This window comes from Ambystoma mexicanum, chromosome 13 (genome assembly GCF_040938575.1).
Source record: "Ambystoma mexicanum isolate Mex_15411 chromosome 13, UKY_AmexF1_1, whole genome shotgun sequence".
Taxonomy (NCBI): Eukaryota; Metazoa; Chordata; class Amphibia; order Caudata; family Ambystomatidae; genus Ambystoma; species Ambystoma mexicanum.
Window position 1 is genome coordinate 131898514 of NC_090938.1, and position 20656 is coordinate 131919169.

Genomic DNA, 20656 nt, shown 5'->3' on the forward strand with positions numbered 1-20656 from the left:
AAACAAACTATCCCCCTGGATCATTTTGCTATATTGGAATGCTACAGATTAGCAGGAAAAGACCCACCGGTGGGCTATGGGCCCATTCCGCTAGGGGAATGGCTACTTCTGCGGCTTTGAAGAGGGGAGTCCCTGCAAAAGTGATTTGCTTGGCTGCAACATGGGCATTACTGCTTAGATGCCTCCTCCAATGAGGGTTTATTTGCAAGGGCGGTACTTCATTCCGTCCATGAAAACAATAACTAGTACTGCCACCTCCAAATTGACCACGGATATGGGAGTCTATCACAAGATGAGGAATACCTGTTGGGACACAATCCATTCGAAGAACAAGTTAGTTACTAACTAAAGTTCTTTCGACTGGATGTTCCTCCCACGTATTCCTCATAGACCCTCCCAGCCTACCCCGCAGTACAGTTTGTTTTCTTACACGCCTCTCGCAATGGGCCTTTCAGTCACAGATCACGCCTGGGTGTTCCTCGAATAGTTCCTCGAAAAAACAGAACTGAAGCCACTGGGTACAGCTCGAGCTATTTATACCAACAGTGACGTCGACACGCTACGGAACCCCTCGAGGGACAATCGACGCCACGACCCCGAGCACAGTGCCCTCTGCTGACATTTTTTTACCAAAGCAGCGAAGCTGGCGATAACGAATATCACAAGATGAGGAATATGTGGGAGGAACATCCAGTTGAAAGAACGCTACAGTTGGTAAGTAACTTGTTCTTCTGCCAACACCTGCATTCCCTGTAATGTAACACTTCTGCAATTACCTAGAAACAATAGCCTGGTCGCCCTCCTGGACTCGACTAAGTGCAGCACACTGGTCAACTGCCCAACCCTCCCAAGTCCTATATAATGGTTATCATAAGCGCTCCTTTGGTGCAAAGGCTACAATCTGTGCAATACAACAGCTACCCTCAGAAAATCCTCTGAGCAACGCCCAGGCTGCCCTCAATTATTCCAGGTGCATCACAATGGCTAACCTCTCAAATCTTCTAGGTGTAACATGCTGGCTGCCCTAATGGATATTCACAGAGCAAAGCCTTGGCTCCACTTGTATAAATCAAGTAGGAAAAACTGAACCGGCAAACCAGTGGCTATGGTGAAAAGAAGCTGCGGAACTGTAGGCAGTCCGCAAAGTTGTTTGTTCTCTGCCTGCACCCAGTGCGTTCCTATATGTGCAGTGTTTAAAACGGACAGCCTTTGGTTATGGAGAAAGGGAGCAGTCCGTCAGTTAATTGAATGCTCAGGATATGCTTGCATAAATGCCAACCAAAGATCACGGCTGATGGAACCATGGGCTGCGACTCAAGACCAACAGAGGGGCCAGGTTTTGTAGCTTCTGATGTAGAGCTTGTAGCATTGGTGGGAATGGCAGTGTAGTTTCATCCAATGTTTGAATAACCCTGAAGGTGATGTTGGAGCAGTGGTTGTCTTCGACACTAGCTAGCGCATTTCAGGAGTACTTGGGTCCTGAACATCATGTAAGCTTATTAAGTGACTAAGTTCTGTTGTGATAAAATTGGTAGTCCTGAGGTGAGTAACCAGACAGTGTCCTTTAGAATCAAGGGATGACGGTGGCTTCCTCTGGGTCCGGGAGATGTCTGGAGGATGCAGCTTTCAAAAGTGCTTCACCATCAAACTGTAAATTGCAAGAGCAGAGCTTTGGTCTTGCATGGGTAAGTGCATTTTACAGCTTCTTAACTAGTCCATGCATTTGACCAGGATATGGGTCAGAAACCCCCATTTGTAAACCTAACGCAGGACTGGATGTACACCCCCCCCCCCCCCCCCCCCCTCAAATCGGACCATGCACCACTGAAAGGTGCGGTCACCCAATGCTCTCCACATTTGAATCTTCCCAGACAGATTTTCATTCACACTGAATCCAGCCACGCCACACATTCATACATCTGGTCTCATCTAGGCACCCCAAACAACTCCTAGACCTAGGAGTTGTGGATGGGGTGAGGCGTAGGGAGGCGTAGAGGGGCGTGGGAGGTGGTGGGGGGGGGGGGGCAGGGTGTGCTGTGAATTGTGCATAATGAATGCAATGAGGTGGGACATTTCTTGGATTGGGAGGCTATGCTTGATAGGGTGGTGGTGGTGGTGGCGGGGGGGGGGGTAATGAAGTGCGGTGGCTGGTGGGAGAAGGATGGCCACGGGCAGATAAAATCCCATGCAGACGTGACTTAAGCCATGAGGGCAGGAGTCTAGGGCAGAGAGCCACAGCAGAGCAATCATGTGGGACGATTAAGATGCTAAGGCAAGAGCTGATTAGTTGCAAAGGAATTGGTGAGTGTCGCAGTAGAGGTTAAGGGTGGCAGAAAGTCCAAGTGCTGGAGATCGGTGCACACATTGATACCTGAATCCAGTCTTTTAATGAGGACCTGCAGTGAACAAGCCTCTGTTACCAGACTACAAAATGGCTGTATAGGACATTGTCGTCTAGTAAAGTATTACAGATAAGTCTGCCTGTGTAAGCACAAGTAGCTGAGCAGGGTAGCTTGCTTGTGTAAACTGACTACAGGTTACCTTTTGGGGCACACAGGCTTAAGATTCCTACAGTATCCCAGAGGTACATACAGTTACATTGCCAGTGAGGCTCTGAAAACACTTGCAGTGGGCGTGGAGTGGGTGGTGGCATGGCTTTTCTCAGTTTGCTCTTTGCCACTGTTCAGAGCCCAATGGAAAACCCATTATTTCACTTAGGCAGTTCAGTACAGTGCTTAAAGACCCTTCTGTATGGATGTGCTACACAATTGTGCCAAGTCAATCACTTGGTTCAGTGTGAGCCAATTTACTGTTATACTACCATAGGGTACAAAGCATTGTTAATGAAATCCTGTTGCTCAACAATATTGAGCATTCAACCGTTGGTATTCTTTGACATGTATGAGAAGCAGTTGGTACAATAAATGATAGTGAAATTGTATGTCCTGTGTGGTAGGTTGGACTGTTTGTTAAGGGATGGTGTTTAGTTACTTTTGAGATGTTGGTATAATCCAGAGGTATCCTGGGTTTTGCGTTCATCCATGCCCGCTCTTTCCTTCTTTACAGGTGGATACCATCATGTGAAAATAGGAGACTTGTTCAATGGGCGGTACCATGTCATCCGGAAACTGGGCTGGGGCCACTTTTCAACAGTCTGGCTATCTTGGGACTTACAGTGAGTTATTTATCAACTCATTTTAATAATTGGAAACAATTTCTGGACTTTTTAATGTGTGGCATGGACCTTAAGATTGTAAACTATAGTACTTGTGTGTTCAGAGATTCATTGACAGATATTTTGTTGCACATTGGCTCATGATCTGATGGCAGCATCTACTTACATCCTGTCCCCTTTTCTCCTTACTCTTGGGAAGTTTTGTGGTCTTACACCGGAGCATGTTGCAGATCTGTATTTATTAAAACCTCTAGTGAGCACTGCCATGCTCTACCAGGTCCCTGTGTGCAGCATCACCTCCCGCCCAACTGCCAGTACCCTTCCCTGCATCTTACTGGACAGAGCATGGCACTGCAGATGCAGTGTTTTGAGCTCCTATTTAAAATCCACCTCCACCTCTGCCTCATGACCAAAGTGTTCAAATGCTTTGCTGGTTGTGCTGATGTTTTACTCCACCGATCCTCCGTTTTTGCTAGTTCTTCCTGGGACAGTGGTAGGCGTGGCACTCCTGCAATGTGTGCATCTCCTTCTCGAGTCACTCCCTACTCTTGCGGTACTAGGCCATTTGGAGAGCTTCTCCCATCAGTCCTCAGTTTGTTGGCAAGTCGATACTTAATTTACAAAGGTACCTTACGTGGGGGAACACACTGCTGACTCTAGCGCTGCGTGAAATGGGGTTAAACATACTGGCACCCTTGCCCAATCCCACCTGTTATAAGCAGGGCACACCAGGCTCGTGCGAGGTCCCTAAAGGGAACGTGTGCTGCGCCCCACCCCTACGCACCCACAAGTTGCTGGGTCTTGAGGGAACCAAATTCCTTACTGTTAAAGGGCCTCACACACACCCTGCTTCCATGCAAAGGAGCAAGTGCGCAGGAGGGAGCACTCTCCTGGCCAAACAGGCACATTTGTCACTCACCGTGCTAGTTCACTTAAACATTGGCACAAGAGAGAAGTACTCCCTTCAACTGATCTGCATAGTTCTCGCAGACTACAGGGATGGGTCTGCACGTTTGAGTAATGTGCATGAGTGAGTGAACCCCCTAATCTGTGTATTTCAACAACAAAGGGCCCTGCTCCAGACACATGGGCACATGGATGCTACACTCTGATGGCCACAGGTGCACCTGCAACTGTGATCATAACTTGGGTAAAAACACAAGCTCCCATACACACTGCTTTGTATCACATGTGCAGGGGACGGCATCTCTACGGGAATGCTATTTTGGCCCCCTTTTTTTGGTCCTATGCCGAGCAGTATATGTAAGTGCATGTACAGAGTACTTTGGAGCTGCCACAGCTGCCTATTTGCACTACCAGAAGAGGCCAGAGGGTCCTTCCTGGAGCAGCAAGACCTGTAACCAAATATTCATAAGAGACCTGCACTCATGCGCAGGCTTCAGAGGATTTCTAGCCCGTAGACTAAGTACAGATAGACTGCGCTCTGGACCAAAGGCACCAAAATAGCTTATATATTTTTTTTTATTGAGACTTCAGTCAAACAATCACAACTTCAGTAGATCAAGCTCAACTTTTGTTACAAAGGAATCATCCTGTCTAAACATCTTAACAAGATAGGTACAGCATAACGCATGACGCCCGCGTCATGTTTAAAAATAATGAAAAGATTGTCACACAAAAGAAGTAGTTGCACAACAAAACAACTTGGGCAGGATTGTTCCTTTTGACTACACCAACAGAAGTTACTTAAGCCCCTTTTCGTAAGAATGAGTCAAGATAATTTACAACAGCACATGTTAGATTTTTATCATGCAAATTGACAAGGGGGGTCCTGGGAGTCTCTCTGCCAGACATCAGTCCTGGTTGCCAGAGACTTATCCAGAGTCTTTAGCTCACTATCTTTCACAGAGAAGAAATATCCCAAACATATCGGTCTTTGTCCTGCCCTGAGCAGTCTAGCACCGAAATGCTAGGCAATTCTCCTCTGAACAAGAGTACCAACAGCATCCCCAGACACGTGTTTCGGTCTGGTTGGACCTCATCAGTAGGGAGGAGCTGTGCCTCTCTAAGAATAGTGAGCAAGGGGTCCACGTCTGGATAGTGAGCAAGGGTCTCACCTTAAGTTACTAGGGGAATCCAGACGTGGACCCCTTGCTCACTATTCTTAAAGGCACAGATCCACCCTACTGATGAAGTCCAACCAGACCGAAACACGTGTCTGGGGTTTCTGTTGGTACTCTTGTTCAGAGGAGAATTGCCTAGCATTTTGCTGCTGGACTGCCCCAGGGCAGGACAAAGACTGATATGTTTGGGATATTTCTTCTCTGTGAAAGATAGTGAGCTAAAGACTCTGCGTAAGTCTCTCGTAACCAGGACTAGCGTCTGGCAGAGGGACTCCCAGGACCCCCCCCTTGTTAATTTTCAGATTTATATCATGCCCTGCGATCACTCGACCCCACCAGTTTGCCATATCATCGTCCTGGGGTGCATATTTCCCTAGATGACATGTGCGCTGAGCAATTAAACCTGGGCATACTATCACCAAGTGATGTAACGATTCAATGTCATTCAAACAATATTGACCAGTATTATCTAATGTGTCCTTGTTCTTTCTTTGCCACAACATTTCCTTTGTTTGAATGGCGTTAAGTCGAAACTTCAAAAATTGTTCACGGTAGTAGCGTGTAGGACACTTTAATAAGTATCTACAGGGTTTATTCAATCTATGAAAACTGGTTTCGACTTTCAACATGGATTTCAGTTTGTCTCGTGTTTCTGAGTTGCAGATCCAAGACCCGGCTTCAAATTTCTTTTTGACCAGCTGCAGAAGATTAATTAAGACATTTTTTATGTCAGCATTTTTTAGATGATTTGCCAGGGTTGATTTCCACTCGATCAGCAGATTATTATTGGAGACATCAGGATTTGTAGCGAAGATTTTATAAGCAGGTATGGTTGGTTCTACACACATTTTCCGCCAGACGCTCATTGATTTCCAAATTGCCACTGAGTGTAAGGAGTTCAAAGATAGTTCATAACGTATCGCAGTGATAGATACATAACATGGTAGACATAACACACGCTTCCAGAATATCGCTTCCAGTCTGTCCCAAATCTGTGGAGCCAAGGTCCAACCGGCCTCGGCGCCAAAGGTAATCGCTGGGATTACCTTTTGAACATAGAATGTTATAACGGGTGATAAACTGAATTTCCCATAGTCTCCGTTTATCTTGGCTCCCTGAATGCAAACTGAGTCATCTGTGCAATTAAATCCTGCCTCCAATGGTGCTCATTTAAAGAATTGTTAAACATGACACCAAGGTAGCGAATAGAGTTAACTGGCGTCAGAGTTTTGTTCTCTATGTTCCATTTAAATGCTTTCTTTCCGAGAACATGTAGAGCCGATAGACATTATTTTAGTTTTTTCGGCGTTCAGTTCCAAGTTCTTAAATTTTAGATATTCATTCAGGTTTTTCAACAACCGTTGGAGCCCAATTTGGGTCCGGTCGATAAGCACAATGACGTCCGCATATGTTATGCACTTTATTTGAATACTGGTGAGTTTCGGAGGGAAACAGTGAACCTTGTTCAGGTGGTCTGGTACGTCTGCAATGAAGAGCTTGAACAGTTCTGCTGCCATGGGGCATCCTTGTTTCACGCCCCTGTGTGTGAAAATGTTGTTTGACAGGTCACCTTGACTGTTTAACCGAACCTGCATTGATGTACCGGTGTGGAAAGCTTGTATAGGCACCAATATGGATTTCGGACAATCCCAGGTCTGCAGTTTCTTCTAAAGCAGGCCACGATTTATTTTATCAAATGCTTGACGCATATCAATAAAGGCTAGGAACAGTTTTTTCTTCGTCTTTAGGGTTTCCAGCTTCAAGATGTTTAAAATGAGCAGGTTTACCTCTACACCTACTCCTGGGGTGAAACCAGTTTGTCGAATAGGCAAAATCTTTGCCTTAGATGCCCATGCAGCCAGTTTTTGACGGAGACTTGAGCCCAGGTTTTTTCCAATTGTGTCAAGAAAGGCAATCGGGCGATAGTTGGATGGAGCAGCTCGATTACCCTTCTTGAATATTGGGACTACAACTGCCTCCAGCCATGAATCGGAAATTTGCTTCGTAATAGATATCGTCTTGAACAGAGCTTCGATTAAAACTGCCCATTGTTGGGCGTGTTTTTTCAACATCACGTTGGTAATCATGTCTGGACCAGCGGCATGAGAATTCTTTAAGCTCTTGACCATTTTCACTATGTCAGTGACGGGCATCTTCACATCCCAATTGATATCAGCGGACCTTGTAGCTGTAAGCGGTTCATCATGTGGCTTCAGAGAAGGGATCCTCCCAAGTCACACTGTTTATTTCATTAGAAATAATGGCAGGGCATCGAGAATTTCTCGTGTTGAGAATAGCCCATATTTGTCTCACATCTTTGGTCACCAAGATTTTCATCATATCTTTAGCTCTACTTTGTTGAATAATCATTTTGTGAGATTTTAACCAATTTCGGTACGTCTGTCGCCTTTGTTTAATTACCTTTCTTAGCTCTTCAGGCTTTTTGAGAACACTAAAGTTCCTTTTCAGCCATCGTATATCGGACCGTATGGTTTTCTTTTGTTCAGAAATGATTGTGCATGACACATGTTTGTGAGACATACCCATTGACCGGGCCGCAACCATTGAGAACTTAAAATGGCTGACCAACGGGGCATAGTTGACTTGATCTTCCTGAAGATTAAGTAGCTGGTCACTCAAAATTTGAAGTTGAGGCCCATTTATTCGCAGGCGATTTCCTCCTGCGTTGACTAATCAGTATTTCGTATTGCCCATCCGAGTGTACCCACTCCATCATACATGAGAATTGCAAAAGGTCATGATCACCATTGATCATTTTGATGACGTTCAACTGGATAGTCTTTTCCACGATGTTTTGTGATACCCAAAATGAGTCCAGAATACTGTGTGAGGCCTCGCGATGCCAGGTGTAAATCAGGGGGGGGGGGGGAGAATCATCCCCTTTGGCATTTCCATTTAGCATATGGCAATTACGGTTTTTTAGAGCCGTCATCCAGGCCCGACTCCGACTAAAGATCTAATTTTCCTTCAACGGTAGATTTTTCTGTAGATCATCGTTGAATGCAAGCCAGGAGCAATTTAAATCTCCACAACAAATTATAGACACATTTCTATAAGATGTTACTGCATTGTTAATCAGATGAGTGGGTGGTAGCCTTTAGAAAGGACACTGTGCTGATTTTGTGGGGGTTCCAGTATCCATTAATGATCAGTAAGTGCTGGCGCTCTTCTGGTTTGGAATGGGATGATTGCATGACCAATCCCTGAATAAAGGGATTAGCATTGAACGTTTCCAGTGTTTTCCACCAGTTGTTAATTTTTATCATTGTTAGAAGGCCCGAGTAGGGACGACCTTGGAGGTTCTTTACCGCCGGATTCAAGTGGATTTCAAAGCCATCTCTTGTCGGCACGTCGCTTAGCCACGTTTCCTGTGAGCAAATTACAATCCCCCTTTGTAGATTAATCTCAAAGTTATTGAAAAGGTGCGTGAACCCTCTCGTGTTCCGGGATAGGAACTCGCACCAGGATTCACGCCCTACAGATCATTGCTATTGTCTCGCATTGTGGGAAATAAGTTTGTGGGTTTCCCGTGCGACTTGCAGCTATTTTTCAAGTATTGGCTTTCTCTTTTTGAGACTTCGGCTAGCGATTTTCTCAGGTCATTGCGACTCAGGGTGGAGTCATGCTTAGGTAAAGGTGGTGGAGAGCAGCTGTTGGTGCTCTTTGGCCGCACTGATGGTTCTGTCATAATGCCGAAACCAAAGGCCAATAGTTCTTCAGAAGCTTGCATGATTGTATTTCGAACTGAAGCAGAAGCAATGTGCAATAAAACTTGGTCAGCTGTAAGTTCCATTGGATATTCCACAATTTTGATATTGTCTGACTCAATAGTACGTAACACTGGGATACATTTAAATAACCTCATCACGTTGGTACGATTTAGGTTGACCTCATTCTCATCGTGTTGAATGTTTTGAAGACGTAATTTCCCAACTTGGGATGCTGTAGAAGAGTAGTTTTGGTGGACCCTTGAGGAATAATGTACCTTTTTACTCTGTTGGGTCAAAGTGCCTTTTGGGTTCCATTTTGATAACGGCTCATTTGGATGGTCGTGGGATCTTTTTGATACCTTTCCATCGTGCAGGTTTGAGATGAGTGGTTTAGGCCTTTGGTTGGACGTCGGTTTAGTAGGTCTAGGAAGTGATTTCAGATGCAGCTTTGAATGATAGATTTCCCTAGTTTCGTGGCTCTCAAATGAGTCTTCTTGATGCGACTATATGGATAAATCACAAAGGTCTATCGAGCGGTCGTCGCGATAACCGGGAACCTTTGAGGTCCTGGTCGGACAAGGATTGCTCTAGCCATGCCTGCTCCGGGTCCTGGTCTTTCGCCATCGAGACCGTCGGAGCCTGTGAGGTCTTCGATGAAGACGTCGATGCCTTCGGCGCCGAGACAGTCATAAGGACTCTCTCGAGGCTCCGCCTCCGAGGAAGCCATCAACGTTGAGGCTGTCAAAGGACACGCTCGGGGCTCTGCCCTCGAGGCCTGTGTCGAAGCCATCGGCGCCACGCTCTGCCGATTCCGTCGACACCTTTCGAGAAGGATTTTCCGCAGGTGCCCCGGAGACCGGTGGAAACTCAGAGAAAGGCCCTGCAGAAGTCAGTAAGGCCTGTATTCAAGCCTTTTTCTGTGCCCTCATCCAGGGATTTATTCCAGCCTCTGGATTACATCTGAGGTGGATGTAGGGTCTGATGAAGGTATGGTTCCTGAAGAGGTTCCTGACTAACTCATGTCTGGTCATAGCCAGCTAGAAGACCTGCGTCAGTCCTTGCACGACTCCAGTCGTCTGGAAACCTCTCCAGAGGTTGAGTTTGGTAGGCCTGAGCCTGGTACGCACGCCGAGTCCTCGTATTGGCGCCTTATGTCGAGGGTGACGGAATACTTGGGTTGTCTGCGCCACCAGTGGATTTTCTGCAGGATGTCCTGACGGATATCCTTGACAAAGGTCCCCCAACTGACCCGGTACTGCCATTCCATATGGCCTTGCAAAGAAGGGTGGTAGCGGCATGGACTGCTCCGGGGAGTCTCCCGGCAGTGAGCAAGTCTTTGCCGAAGAAATACCGTCCAGCTAGTAGCGACCCCAGTTACTTGACTACACTCCCCACTCCAGAGAGTTTGGTGGTGTAAGCAGCAACGGCCCCGGCAAAACAGGCATCATACCCTACCATCCCTCCTGATATGGACGACAAATGTTTTAATGGCTGGAAAAGTGTTTTCTTCAGTGGCTATGGCTCTATAGGCAGCCAGGTCCATGTGTGCCTTAGCACGTTTAACTCATACTCTGTTGTATTGTGTCTCTTTGGCGGCTGAACACATTCCCGAAGGGGAGGAACGGGATGGCTTTCTTGCTTTTGTTCAGGATGGCAAGGATGCCATGTGTGAGTCCGTTCAGTCGGGTCTGGACATGGCAGATTGTGTCAGCCGGTCCATGGCGGCAAGCACAGTAATGCGCAGATTTGCGTGGTTGCGGAAGTCGGGGTTTGCTCCTGATGTACAAGCCCGGCTTCTCAACATGCCCTTTGATGATGAACATCTTTTTGGCAGCAAGGCTGACTAGAGCCTTGAGAGGTTGCAGACCTCCAAAGCTGCAGCGAAGTCGTTGAGCGCTGCAATTTGCCAACCTCCGCCTTTTCGTCCTAGGGTACAGCAATGGAGGGGAGGTTCCTTTTCGATATTTCTCATCCTTTGGTAGATCGAGAGGAGCTGCAAGTCAAAGGGGCCACCGTAGAAGTATCAGAGGTGGAAAATAAGGTACTCGAGGTGCCAAGGCCGCTCGTACAGTTGCCTCTTTACCCTTGGGCAATGCCGCAGCCGCTTCAGCTCAGTCAGGAGGCCATGTCCATGGTTCGCCGTTTGGGGGAAGGCTGGCGCAGCATCTTGTAGAATGACGTGCCATTACTTCAGATGTGTGGGTTCTCGAGATCATAGCCTACGGCTACTGTGTTCCTTTCCGGCAGAGGCCTCATGACAATCCACCAGGGAATCTCTCTTTGAGGAGTCCGGCACCGCTCTTTGCGCAGGAAATAAAGGTGCCATAGAACTGATGCCTGTATCGGAGAGGAACAAGGAATGGTATTACCCTTATTTTTTTCTTTCGAAGAAAGACGGAGGATTGAGACCCATCATGGACTTGCATGGTTTGAACAAGCTCCTCAGGAAGGACAAGTTCAAGATGGTTACTCTCTCTCAGGTCCTCCAGGCCCTTCAACTTCAGGACTGGTTGGTGTCTCTCAAGGACGCTTACTTTCATGTGCTGATCCATCCCAAGCACAAGAAGTACCTGAGGTTCGCGGTTGGCGACTCGCACTTTCAGTTTCGGGTCCTGCCATTCGGATTGAGGGTTTTCACCAAGCTCATGGTGGTGGCAGCGTATCTGGGGGAAGGGAGGATTCACTTCTACCCCTACCTGGACGATTGGATGATCAGGGCATGCTCTCCCGAGCAAGTCCTGGATCATCTGTCCGTCACCTGCCACCCCCTCAACTTAAAGAACTCCTACTTGACGCCAACGCAGCGGCTCCAGTACATCGGAGCAGTGCTCGACACGTCCCTGGGGCAGGGTTTCCCTCCCCAGGTGAGGGCTCATCACATTTAGCAGATGGTGCACAAGTTTCAACATGCCCAGAGTCTCCCGGTGTTCGAGTTCTTGAGGTTGCTCGGCCTCATGGCATTCTGCATTCTTCTCCTGGCAGAGGCCAGGTTGCGGATGCAATCTCTGCAGTGGGCTCTCAAGATGCAGTGGTCAGTCCTCTGGCAGGATGTCGGACCCCGTTCAGGTGCCGTCCTCGGTCGCCCAGGATCTTCTGTGGTAGGCCGCCGAAGCAATCTGATGAGAGGGGCTCCATTTTGGCTACCCTGGCCGGAGGGGACGATCGCCACGGACGCATCCCTCACGGAATGGGGAGCTCATGCCAACGAGTTCAGTCAGCGGTCGTTGGTCTCTGTCGGAGTCCAGACTCCATATCAATCTGTTGGAGCCGAGGGCCGTCAGCCTTGCCCTGAAGGCTTTTCTGCTGACTGTGCGAGGAAAGAATGTCCTGATTCTGACTGACAGCACAGTGGCCATGCACTACCTCAACAAAAATGGGGCGGCAGGGTCACTTCCTCTGTGCAAGGAGGTGATGCAGCTCTGGTTCTGGGCCATCCAGCAGGAAGTTTCGATCTCGGCAGTTCATCTGGCTGGAGACGAAAACGAGACAGCGGACGCTCTGAGCAGGCAGAGCGTGATCTCTCACGAGTGGGAGCTGGCTCAGGAGATTCTCCTGGAGATCTTTGCCCTTTGGGGGACCCCACAAGTGGATCTCTTCGCCTCCAGTGTCAACCGGAAGTGCGAAAGGTTCTGCGGGAAGCCTTAGGGGACGCGTTTGTGGTGGAGTGGTCCTTCGCACTGCTGTACGCGTTTCCTCCAGTCCCCGTCATCCCGCAAGTGCTGCGGAGGTTACGGAGGTTTGGTTCCCGGATGATCCTCATTGCTCCGGCATGAGCCCCGAGAGCGTGGTATCCGGATCTTCTCGACTTGTCCATCTGCCCTCCACGCCGTCTTCCCTACCGAGACGATCTGCTCTCACCGGAGGGGTGGTCAGGTTGTCCATCCAGAGGTCAGATCCCTCAACCTTCACGCTTGGCTTCTGAAAGGTTGAGGTATAAGGATTGGGACCTCCCTGAAGAATTGATGGAGGTGTTGCTTTCGGCCAGACGGTCTCCAACAAAGTTCCTGTACCGTTGCCGTTGGCGAAAGTTCTGCAACTGGTGCAGGGTTAAAAATATGGATCCTTTTTCATGTGACATTCCTGTGGTTCTGTCTTTTTTGCTTTTGTTAACCCACAAGGGCCTGCAACTGGGTACCATTAAAGGTCACCTGGCGGCGTTGTCCATATTTAAGCGCTCGCCTGAGGAGTGTTCTTATTTCAAAATTCCTTTAAATTCTCAGTTTCTGAAAGGGCTCACTAATGTGTTTCCACCGTCACCTTTCCAGGTGCCCGTTTGGGATTTGAACCTTGTTCTAAAATTCCTAATGGGTGCTCCTTTTGAGCCTTTACATTCTTGTCCTTTAAGACTGTTAACCCTTAAAACTGTATTTTTAGTTGCGGTTACTTCTGCTCGCAGAGTGAGTGAGTTGCATGCACTTTCTGTTAAGCCAGTCTTCACTGTGTTTCATAAGAACAGGGTTGTCCTTAGGGTTCGTCCTTCCTTCCTTTCTTCCAAAAGTGGTGTCGGAATTTCATTTAAGCCAGAAGGTCATTCTTCTGGTATTTTATCCCCCTCCGCATCCTGATTAGGAAGAGGAGAGGCTCCATAGGTTGGATCCTAGGAGAGCTTTGTTTCTACATTTCATGCATGTCCCGGATCAGAGTGGACGATCAGCTCTTTATAGGTTACGCTGGAAGGCGGTTGGGACAAGCTGTTACTAAGCAGACTTTGTCTAGATGGATTATCTTGGCAATTTCTGAATGTTAAGGCTTGGTGGGTAAGGACCCTGCGGTAGGCTTACTGGCCCATTCTGCTAGGGGTATGGAGTCCTCTACTGCCCTGAAGAGGGGTGTTCCTATTCGTAACATCCGTGAAGCAGCCACATGGGCTTCGGTCCATACCTTTGTAAGACACTACTCCCTAGATTCTATCCATGGGCAAGATTTGGCTTTTGGCAAAGCGGTCCTTTACTCTGCAATTTAATTGAGTGTTCTAAATTTCTGTATTCTAAATTCTTTTCCCTCCTCCATACGTTGGTACTGCTTTGGCGAGTCTGTCATAGATATGGAATACATTGGAGGACCCATTCCCCTCGAAGAAAAAGTTACTCTCTTACCTGGTAACGTTCTTTCGATGGGATCGTCCGGCGTATTCCATATCGCTCCCTCCCTACCTCGCTACAGAATTTCTTATGCGATTGCAGCTTACGTTTCCGCAAGGCTTTCTGTGGTCATACTGGCAAACGATTGGTGCCACATGTTCTGGGAAAAACTACAACTGAGGCTACGGGCGTTGTGCGTCCTACTTATAACATCCGGTGACGTTGGCTCGACGGAGGCCCTCGAGGACAGCGTATCGACGTCATCGCAGGACGCAGACGCCAAAAATTTTCCAAAGCAGCACAGCTGTGGTGATTACCTGTCAGATATGGAATACGTCGTCAGACCATCCCATTGAAAGAATGTTACCAGGTATGAGTAACTTGTTAATCTTGCCTCAATGCTAGTATTCTAAACTAACCTATCGGGTCATGTGCATTTAGCCTTACTGCTAAATTTCTGAACTAGCCCCAGACTGTGCACTCGCACTCTGCCTCGATTAACTGAATTAGCGTATCCTGTTAGACTGTACCTAAACCGTATACTCTACACACTGTCTCATTTGTAGAATAAAACTCTTTGGAAAAACCATACAGAAACCCACTAAGTGCACTATGCTTGCCACTGTCCCACATACACTCCTACTGTGCGCCACAATGGTATCCGGTCTAGTATCACAAATCACTCCATCATACTTGCACCCTACCTTACCATGACAAGTAATATGGCAGTTAAAATGGGTACTACAGTCACCCTACCGATACCTAAGCAGAACCTGAACCATAAGTGCAATACCTAAACTAGACCTCCTACAGGGACCAGGATAGAGGAGACATCCCCATCTCACGATCATTATCCTAGTACTTGGACCAACAACTGCCACCATTTAAGCTCAACCCCATTCAGAATTTACCTAAATTTAATAGACCATGCCACATATCTACTAGAAACATTAGACTCTGTTCCAGACTCACCAAACTCTACGAACCACCTGCCAGCTCCTTGATGACTAATACAGGCCTTAAGAGAGAATGCCCACATTGCAAACAAAACATAACCAAAAACAGCCTTATTAATCTACCCACACCCAAGACTAATGGTCTTTCCCAAAAAAAAAAAACATCAGCAGAACAAACGCCTGACTGCGATACTGGACGAAGAAACAAGTAATTGTACTTCACTCAATCTATTGCCAGGAAACCCTCTTCCAGACCTTAAGGGAGCCCTAATAAATGCTAGATCTTTAGTGGCTCATGCCACGGAGATAGCCAACATAGTTCGGGCACCAAACTATGACTTTCTAGCCATTACAGAATCATGGTTACATGGAGCAGCAGGCTCTGCCCTCATGCTCGCAGAGCCTGATAATTATATCATTTTCAGAGTAGACGGGAATGAGGCACGGGGTGAATGCATTGCCCTCATAGCTAGGTCTAACTTAGCCACGAGTCTAGCCCCCTCACCTGACTTTAAATCCTGTGAATCCCTTACTGCCAAATTACCCATCTCCGACTCCCAAACGATCACTATTAATCTTATTCATAGACCTCCAGGCCCCATCGGTGAATTTGAGGAGGACATTGCCACTATTTTATCTGACAATCTACAAAACACTTTGCAAGTACTCCTACTAGGGGAATCTCATCTTGGGATTTAATAACCCCTAAAGCCATCTTTAATGTTCTCACGGAACTTGGCCTCACCCAAAGAGTGACACTCCCAACACATGACAAAGGGAGAACACTTGACTGGGTGGCTGATCTCAATTGTAGTGCTTCAATCACGGCCATAACCCCACAGTTGTCCACTGTCGTGTAGCATTCACACTAGTTGCTAAAATTCTCACAAATAAAAATAACCTACCTGCTTGTCCCACCCTGACAAGGAATAAAATAAATATCACGACAGATAAGCTTTTACCCTTAATACTGCCGACCCTCAACTCATACCAGCTACGACTGATCCTACTACCTTTAGTTAATGAATATTTCAAAATTATGACTGGATCCTTAGATACCATCGCCCCCCCCCGTGCCCCCTACACCCCTAAAAATGAGGAAGAGTAAACCCAGAGCATACCTGAACTCTTGTTTCAACTCTTGTTCAAAACCTTGAGCGAAAAAAGGAAAATGTGAAGTTACCTGGAGGCACTTACCTTCTGATGAAAACAGATCTAACCTTATCAACATTTCTTTTCTCTATGAAAGAAATACTCCTTACCAAGCAGGAAACGTACAATAAGAGGATTCTTCAAGCTAACTTAAGCACAAAGGAACTCTTTGTAATTCTGAAAGCTCTTGAAGCCCTGATTCCTGCTCCAGATAATTGACAACGACAAACCTGGTGCTCCAATATACAGATGGCTTTAACCAACAAAATAACCAAGCTGCAGGACAAGATCGCTGACAAAAAAGCTGACATATTGACACACCAACTAGCAGTCCTACGCCCTTCCATAAACCATCACAACACTTTCGTTTCACTAGAGTCAATTCTGGAGGTGGAAAAATCATCCTCTCTCTCAAACCTCACTGTCGGGGAGATAAATGCCCAGCCCAAATCATGCTGCGAGAGACCCGGCACCCTTTAAGCTAATTATTGCTCCGTTCTCTACTGGTGCAATCCGCAGCAATTTAAAGGAGTCCTGAGTTCTCCCCCCTCCTCAAAAAATAGTCCTTAGATGCAACTATTCCCACCAACTACATGCCCATCACAAGTGCCATTTTTACTTAAAATCTTAGACAGGGTGGCCTATCGCCAGATACAGAAGTATTTAGAGATTAACCAGCTCCTAGGAACACGACAATCAGGCTTCAGTCCTCAACACTGTACTGAAACCGCACTAATTGATCTCAAGGTCCAAATAGACTAACATAGCGGCAAGGGGAAATCGGCTTTACAGCTTCTTCCAGATCTCTCGGGTGCATTTGATCTGGTGGACCACAAGGTCCTATGCAATCACCTGGACTCAGCAGCTTTCTTCTCCCAGGAGGCCATAGTCTCGATCCAATCCTTTCTGAGTAATAGGAGTATGAGGGTCTTCTCGCCATCAGCAGCAATAGACCCTGTCCCGATCACGTGGAGTGCCACAGGGTTCCTGTGTCTCACCCACAATGTACAATATATTAACTAAGCCCCTTTTTGATTATCTGGACCATCTTGGTTTCACCTACTTTAACTATGCAGATGTTACCCAGATTCTCATACCACTTACTGGGGATTACGACAAGGATTTGGCCTTGGTAACTAAAATCTATCCTCATCCCGGCATGGATGGCTATCCACGATCTATGCCTGAATGGTGACAAAACTGAACTCATTCTGGGAACCACTTTCAATCTCAATAAACTTGGCCACAAATATACCTCTTTTAATATCGATGGCAACACTATTAAAGTGGCTAAAGAGGTAAAAACCTCAGGTTTTTACCTAGACTCCACCCTCACCTTTGCCAAATAGGTCAATTATATGGCCTCTGACTCTGCCTCTGCATATACATGCAAGCTAATCAGAGGAGGTAAACCATTCCTATATAAGAATAGTTGCACCATTCTGGCCAGAGCCTTAATTTTGTCGAGATTGGACTATTGTAATTCCTTATACTTAGGTGCCAATAACTACATTATCAACAAAATCCAAATTCTCCAGAATGCCCTTATAGCGGCACTGGGCATAGCTAAAAAAAAAAAGCACATCTGAGGTAAGACAGAACTGGCTTTCTATCAGCGACAACATTGTGCTCAAAACTGCCTCGCTTACACACAAGTGCCTTAACAACGATGCACCTCGATATCTGAGAGAATCAATAGAAAATCTTCCTGTCGTCCATCCAGGACTGCAAACACCAACTGCCTAGTGGTACCTAGGCTTAAACTGACTAAAGTTGGAGTAAGTATTTTCCCAGTTAAAGCTGCTCAGACATGGAACTCCCGCCCCCATCCCTTAGGACAGACCAAACTTACCTGAACTTCAGACAGAACGTCATCAACTGGCTTAGAGAAAATGACCACTTACGTACCTGTTATTAACCTGTGTTAGGCAGAAACCTGTGCAGTTCCCTTAGGGACCACTGCAAAAAGTTTAGGACTACAGGAGTTAGCAGTAAACCCAATTGGTAGCAGTCTGCACCACCCAGATTTACCTGGTAGCTGTGGCTGAGCAGTCAGACCTCTCTCAAGAAGAGTTGGGCAGTATACAGAGCATACACAATGGGGCAGGTAAACCCAGTAGAACAAGCAAACACTGACCAGAGCTTTGGTGTAAAAGATATATAATTATTTATTTAAAAACACATCTAAGAAAACACACTGGCACTAATCTCAAGCACGTTCAAAAACAGTCACTAAAGTATATACACTCCCTTAAAAGAATATTAGACAAGTCTTAAGTAAAGCCCCACTTATTTTCAGACAGCGGAGAGCGCTTTACGCAGATGGCACTCTAATAATTCAGTTTCAAAGGGAGAGAAAGGCAGAGCATAAATTGAAACAGATCCCAACACTTTCAAAAGAACACAGCAAGAGAGGAAGGCAGAATCAAACTGTGAAGTTAGAGTTCAGAAAGCCAGATCCACTTTAAGGGGATCAGAACGAAATGTGTCCAAGGTCACACGGTTGAAAAGTGCACAAAAGTCTCGAAGGTTCGGAAAGAAGTTGGACCAAAAGAAAGGGACCAGTTAGATGGTCAAGAGGCCAGCCCAAGTCTAGAAGGTTTAACAATTTACTGTTGCCTTATAGCAATCTATAGAAAAGGAGGCCAGGCGGACACAGTACCTTGAAATGGTGAGAACACTCCAGCGGGGGCAGTTGTTCCTGGCAGCGGTTGTGAGTCGGTGCTTCGTCCGGCAGAAGAGAAGATCTCGGCAGGGAGGAAAGCAGGAGGTCGTTGTGCTGCCAGGGAAGAAACCAGCCGTGGAGTTTCTCAATTAAAAGGAGTGGTCCTTTCCTTTGCGGTTCAGTGGTAAGTGGCTATCCGGGTGCCGGGATGCTTGGCACGGGCAATTCGACCACTAGACATCCTGGTAGGCGAAAAAGGGAAGCAAACTGGTTGTCCCCACCAGCTCAAGGGGAAGAGACTCTCCGGCAAGAAGATCTCCTCTGTCGTCGGGAAGTGGTGAGACGGTTCAGCAGGGCTCCACCGGTGGTGTCGTCGTTGCAGGTCGGCTCAGCTTCTCCCTCTTCGGATTCTCAGGTCCTGTGGCGACTTCTGAAGTTCCAGTCCCAAAAGCCCTGCTTTTATGCAAGAAACCCCCATTCATTCAGCCTAGCTGTCAATCAAACATGCTAAGTGGTGAGCCGGCCGGCTCACCACTTGGGCCAATCGCACAAGAGTGCGACTTGAGTTGCCAAGGCAACTCAGTCCAGGGTGCCTAAACCCCCTCCCACACTCCCTGTGGTACCCAGACAGAGTGGCACCACCTTTGGAGACTTATGTGGAGAAGCCCGCCAAAAAGTGGAACAAAGGGCTCGACTTGGGTTGGAGTCACAGAAGAGAACACAAACGCCATTTTAGAATCGAGTTCTGGCAAAAAATACCAACCGGTGAATTGATATTAAATAAATAACCCAGCGGTATGTTCGAGGCTATAAGAATTAAATAATTAAAGTTGGTAGCCTCGAACAATGGGAAAATCCCATAGAGATATATTCGCGGTCGAATATAAAAAGTAGTATCCACTGCCACCAGCCAAAACTCGATCAGGGGGGACAGAGACGTGCCCCCTCGAATAACGGACCCCCGGGCAATCGAATTGCCCCGACCAGTACGTCCACAATATGATGGTTTGTACTGGTTTCTGTTCATAAGTTGGGACTAGTAAAGCCAATGGTGACTTTACATGCCTTGGCAGACAGTAGTCAGTCCCAGGGTATGGAGTCTATGGTGGGGTGTCACTATGACACCCCTGTGTCACTGCACTGAGGGTGCTGTGTAACACACATAGTAAAAACACATGAGACCCTATGGAGTAAAAGACCCCATAGCCCATAAAACACATTAAGTCAAAGGAACCCCTCAAATCATGTCCAAGAGTGTGAGGAAAAGAGACTCACTCTTGGCAGGAGAAAAAAACAAACTCCAGAAATCCAGCAAAGCTGCTGGGGGACTCACTAGGTTAGGAAATTCAGCCTAAACTGAGAATTCTCCCTAACAACCTACTGTCCTTACCCCTTTGTACCAGCCTGCATTGTAAACAGTTACTACATTGCCAAGTAGATGCTGAACCGTAATCTTGTAATGACTGACTATTCGAATGGATTGTGTCCTCCCACGTATTTCTCATCTTTGATATAGCCTTACCTTCAGCTTTGCTGCTTCGGAAATGTTTTCTCTCCACCAGAGGGCGCTCCATCTAAAAAGGTTACGTTGAGTGCACAATTGACGGTGTCAATGGCTCCTTCGACCGTCTCGACAACTCCTTCGGGGTCGACGATTCCTTCAAAGGTGGCAAAAATGACCTTGACAATATCGAAAGTAGTGGCTACAACATCGACGCCATTGATGCTTTTGTCGTCTTAGTCCATTCCAATGACAAAATCAACACCAATGTTAGTCTATGCCACCTGAAAAGGTGTTTCATCCAGAAAGCA

The 20656-nt window shown here is 46.9% G+C and overlaps 1 protein-coding gene across 4 annotated transcripts in view; it reads left to right on the plus strand.

Moving 5' to 3' along the window:
• The window catches only part of SRPK1 (SRSF protein kinase 1), a 936001-nt gene that overhangs the window by 183564 nt on the left and 731781 nt on the right, over positions 1 to 20656 (plus strand). For all 4 annotated transcript variants that reach the window (XM_069633441.1, XM_069633440.1, XM_069633438.1 and 1 more), the window contains one exon: positions 3067 to 3175. In XM_069633441.1, coding sequence (XP_069489542.1) covers positions 3067 to 3175 — 109 coding nt within the window. The remainder of the gene's footprint in view (positions 1 to 3066; positions 3176 to 20656) is intronic.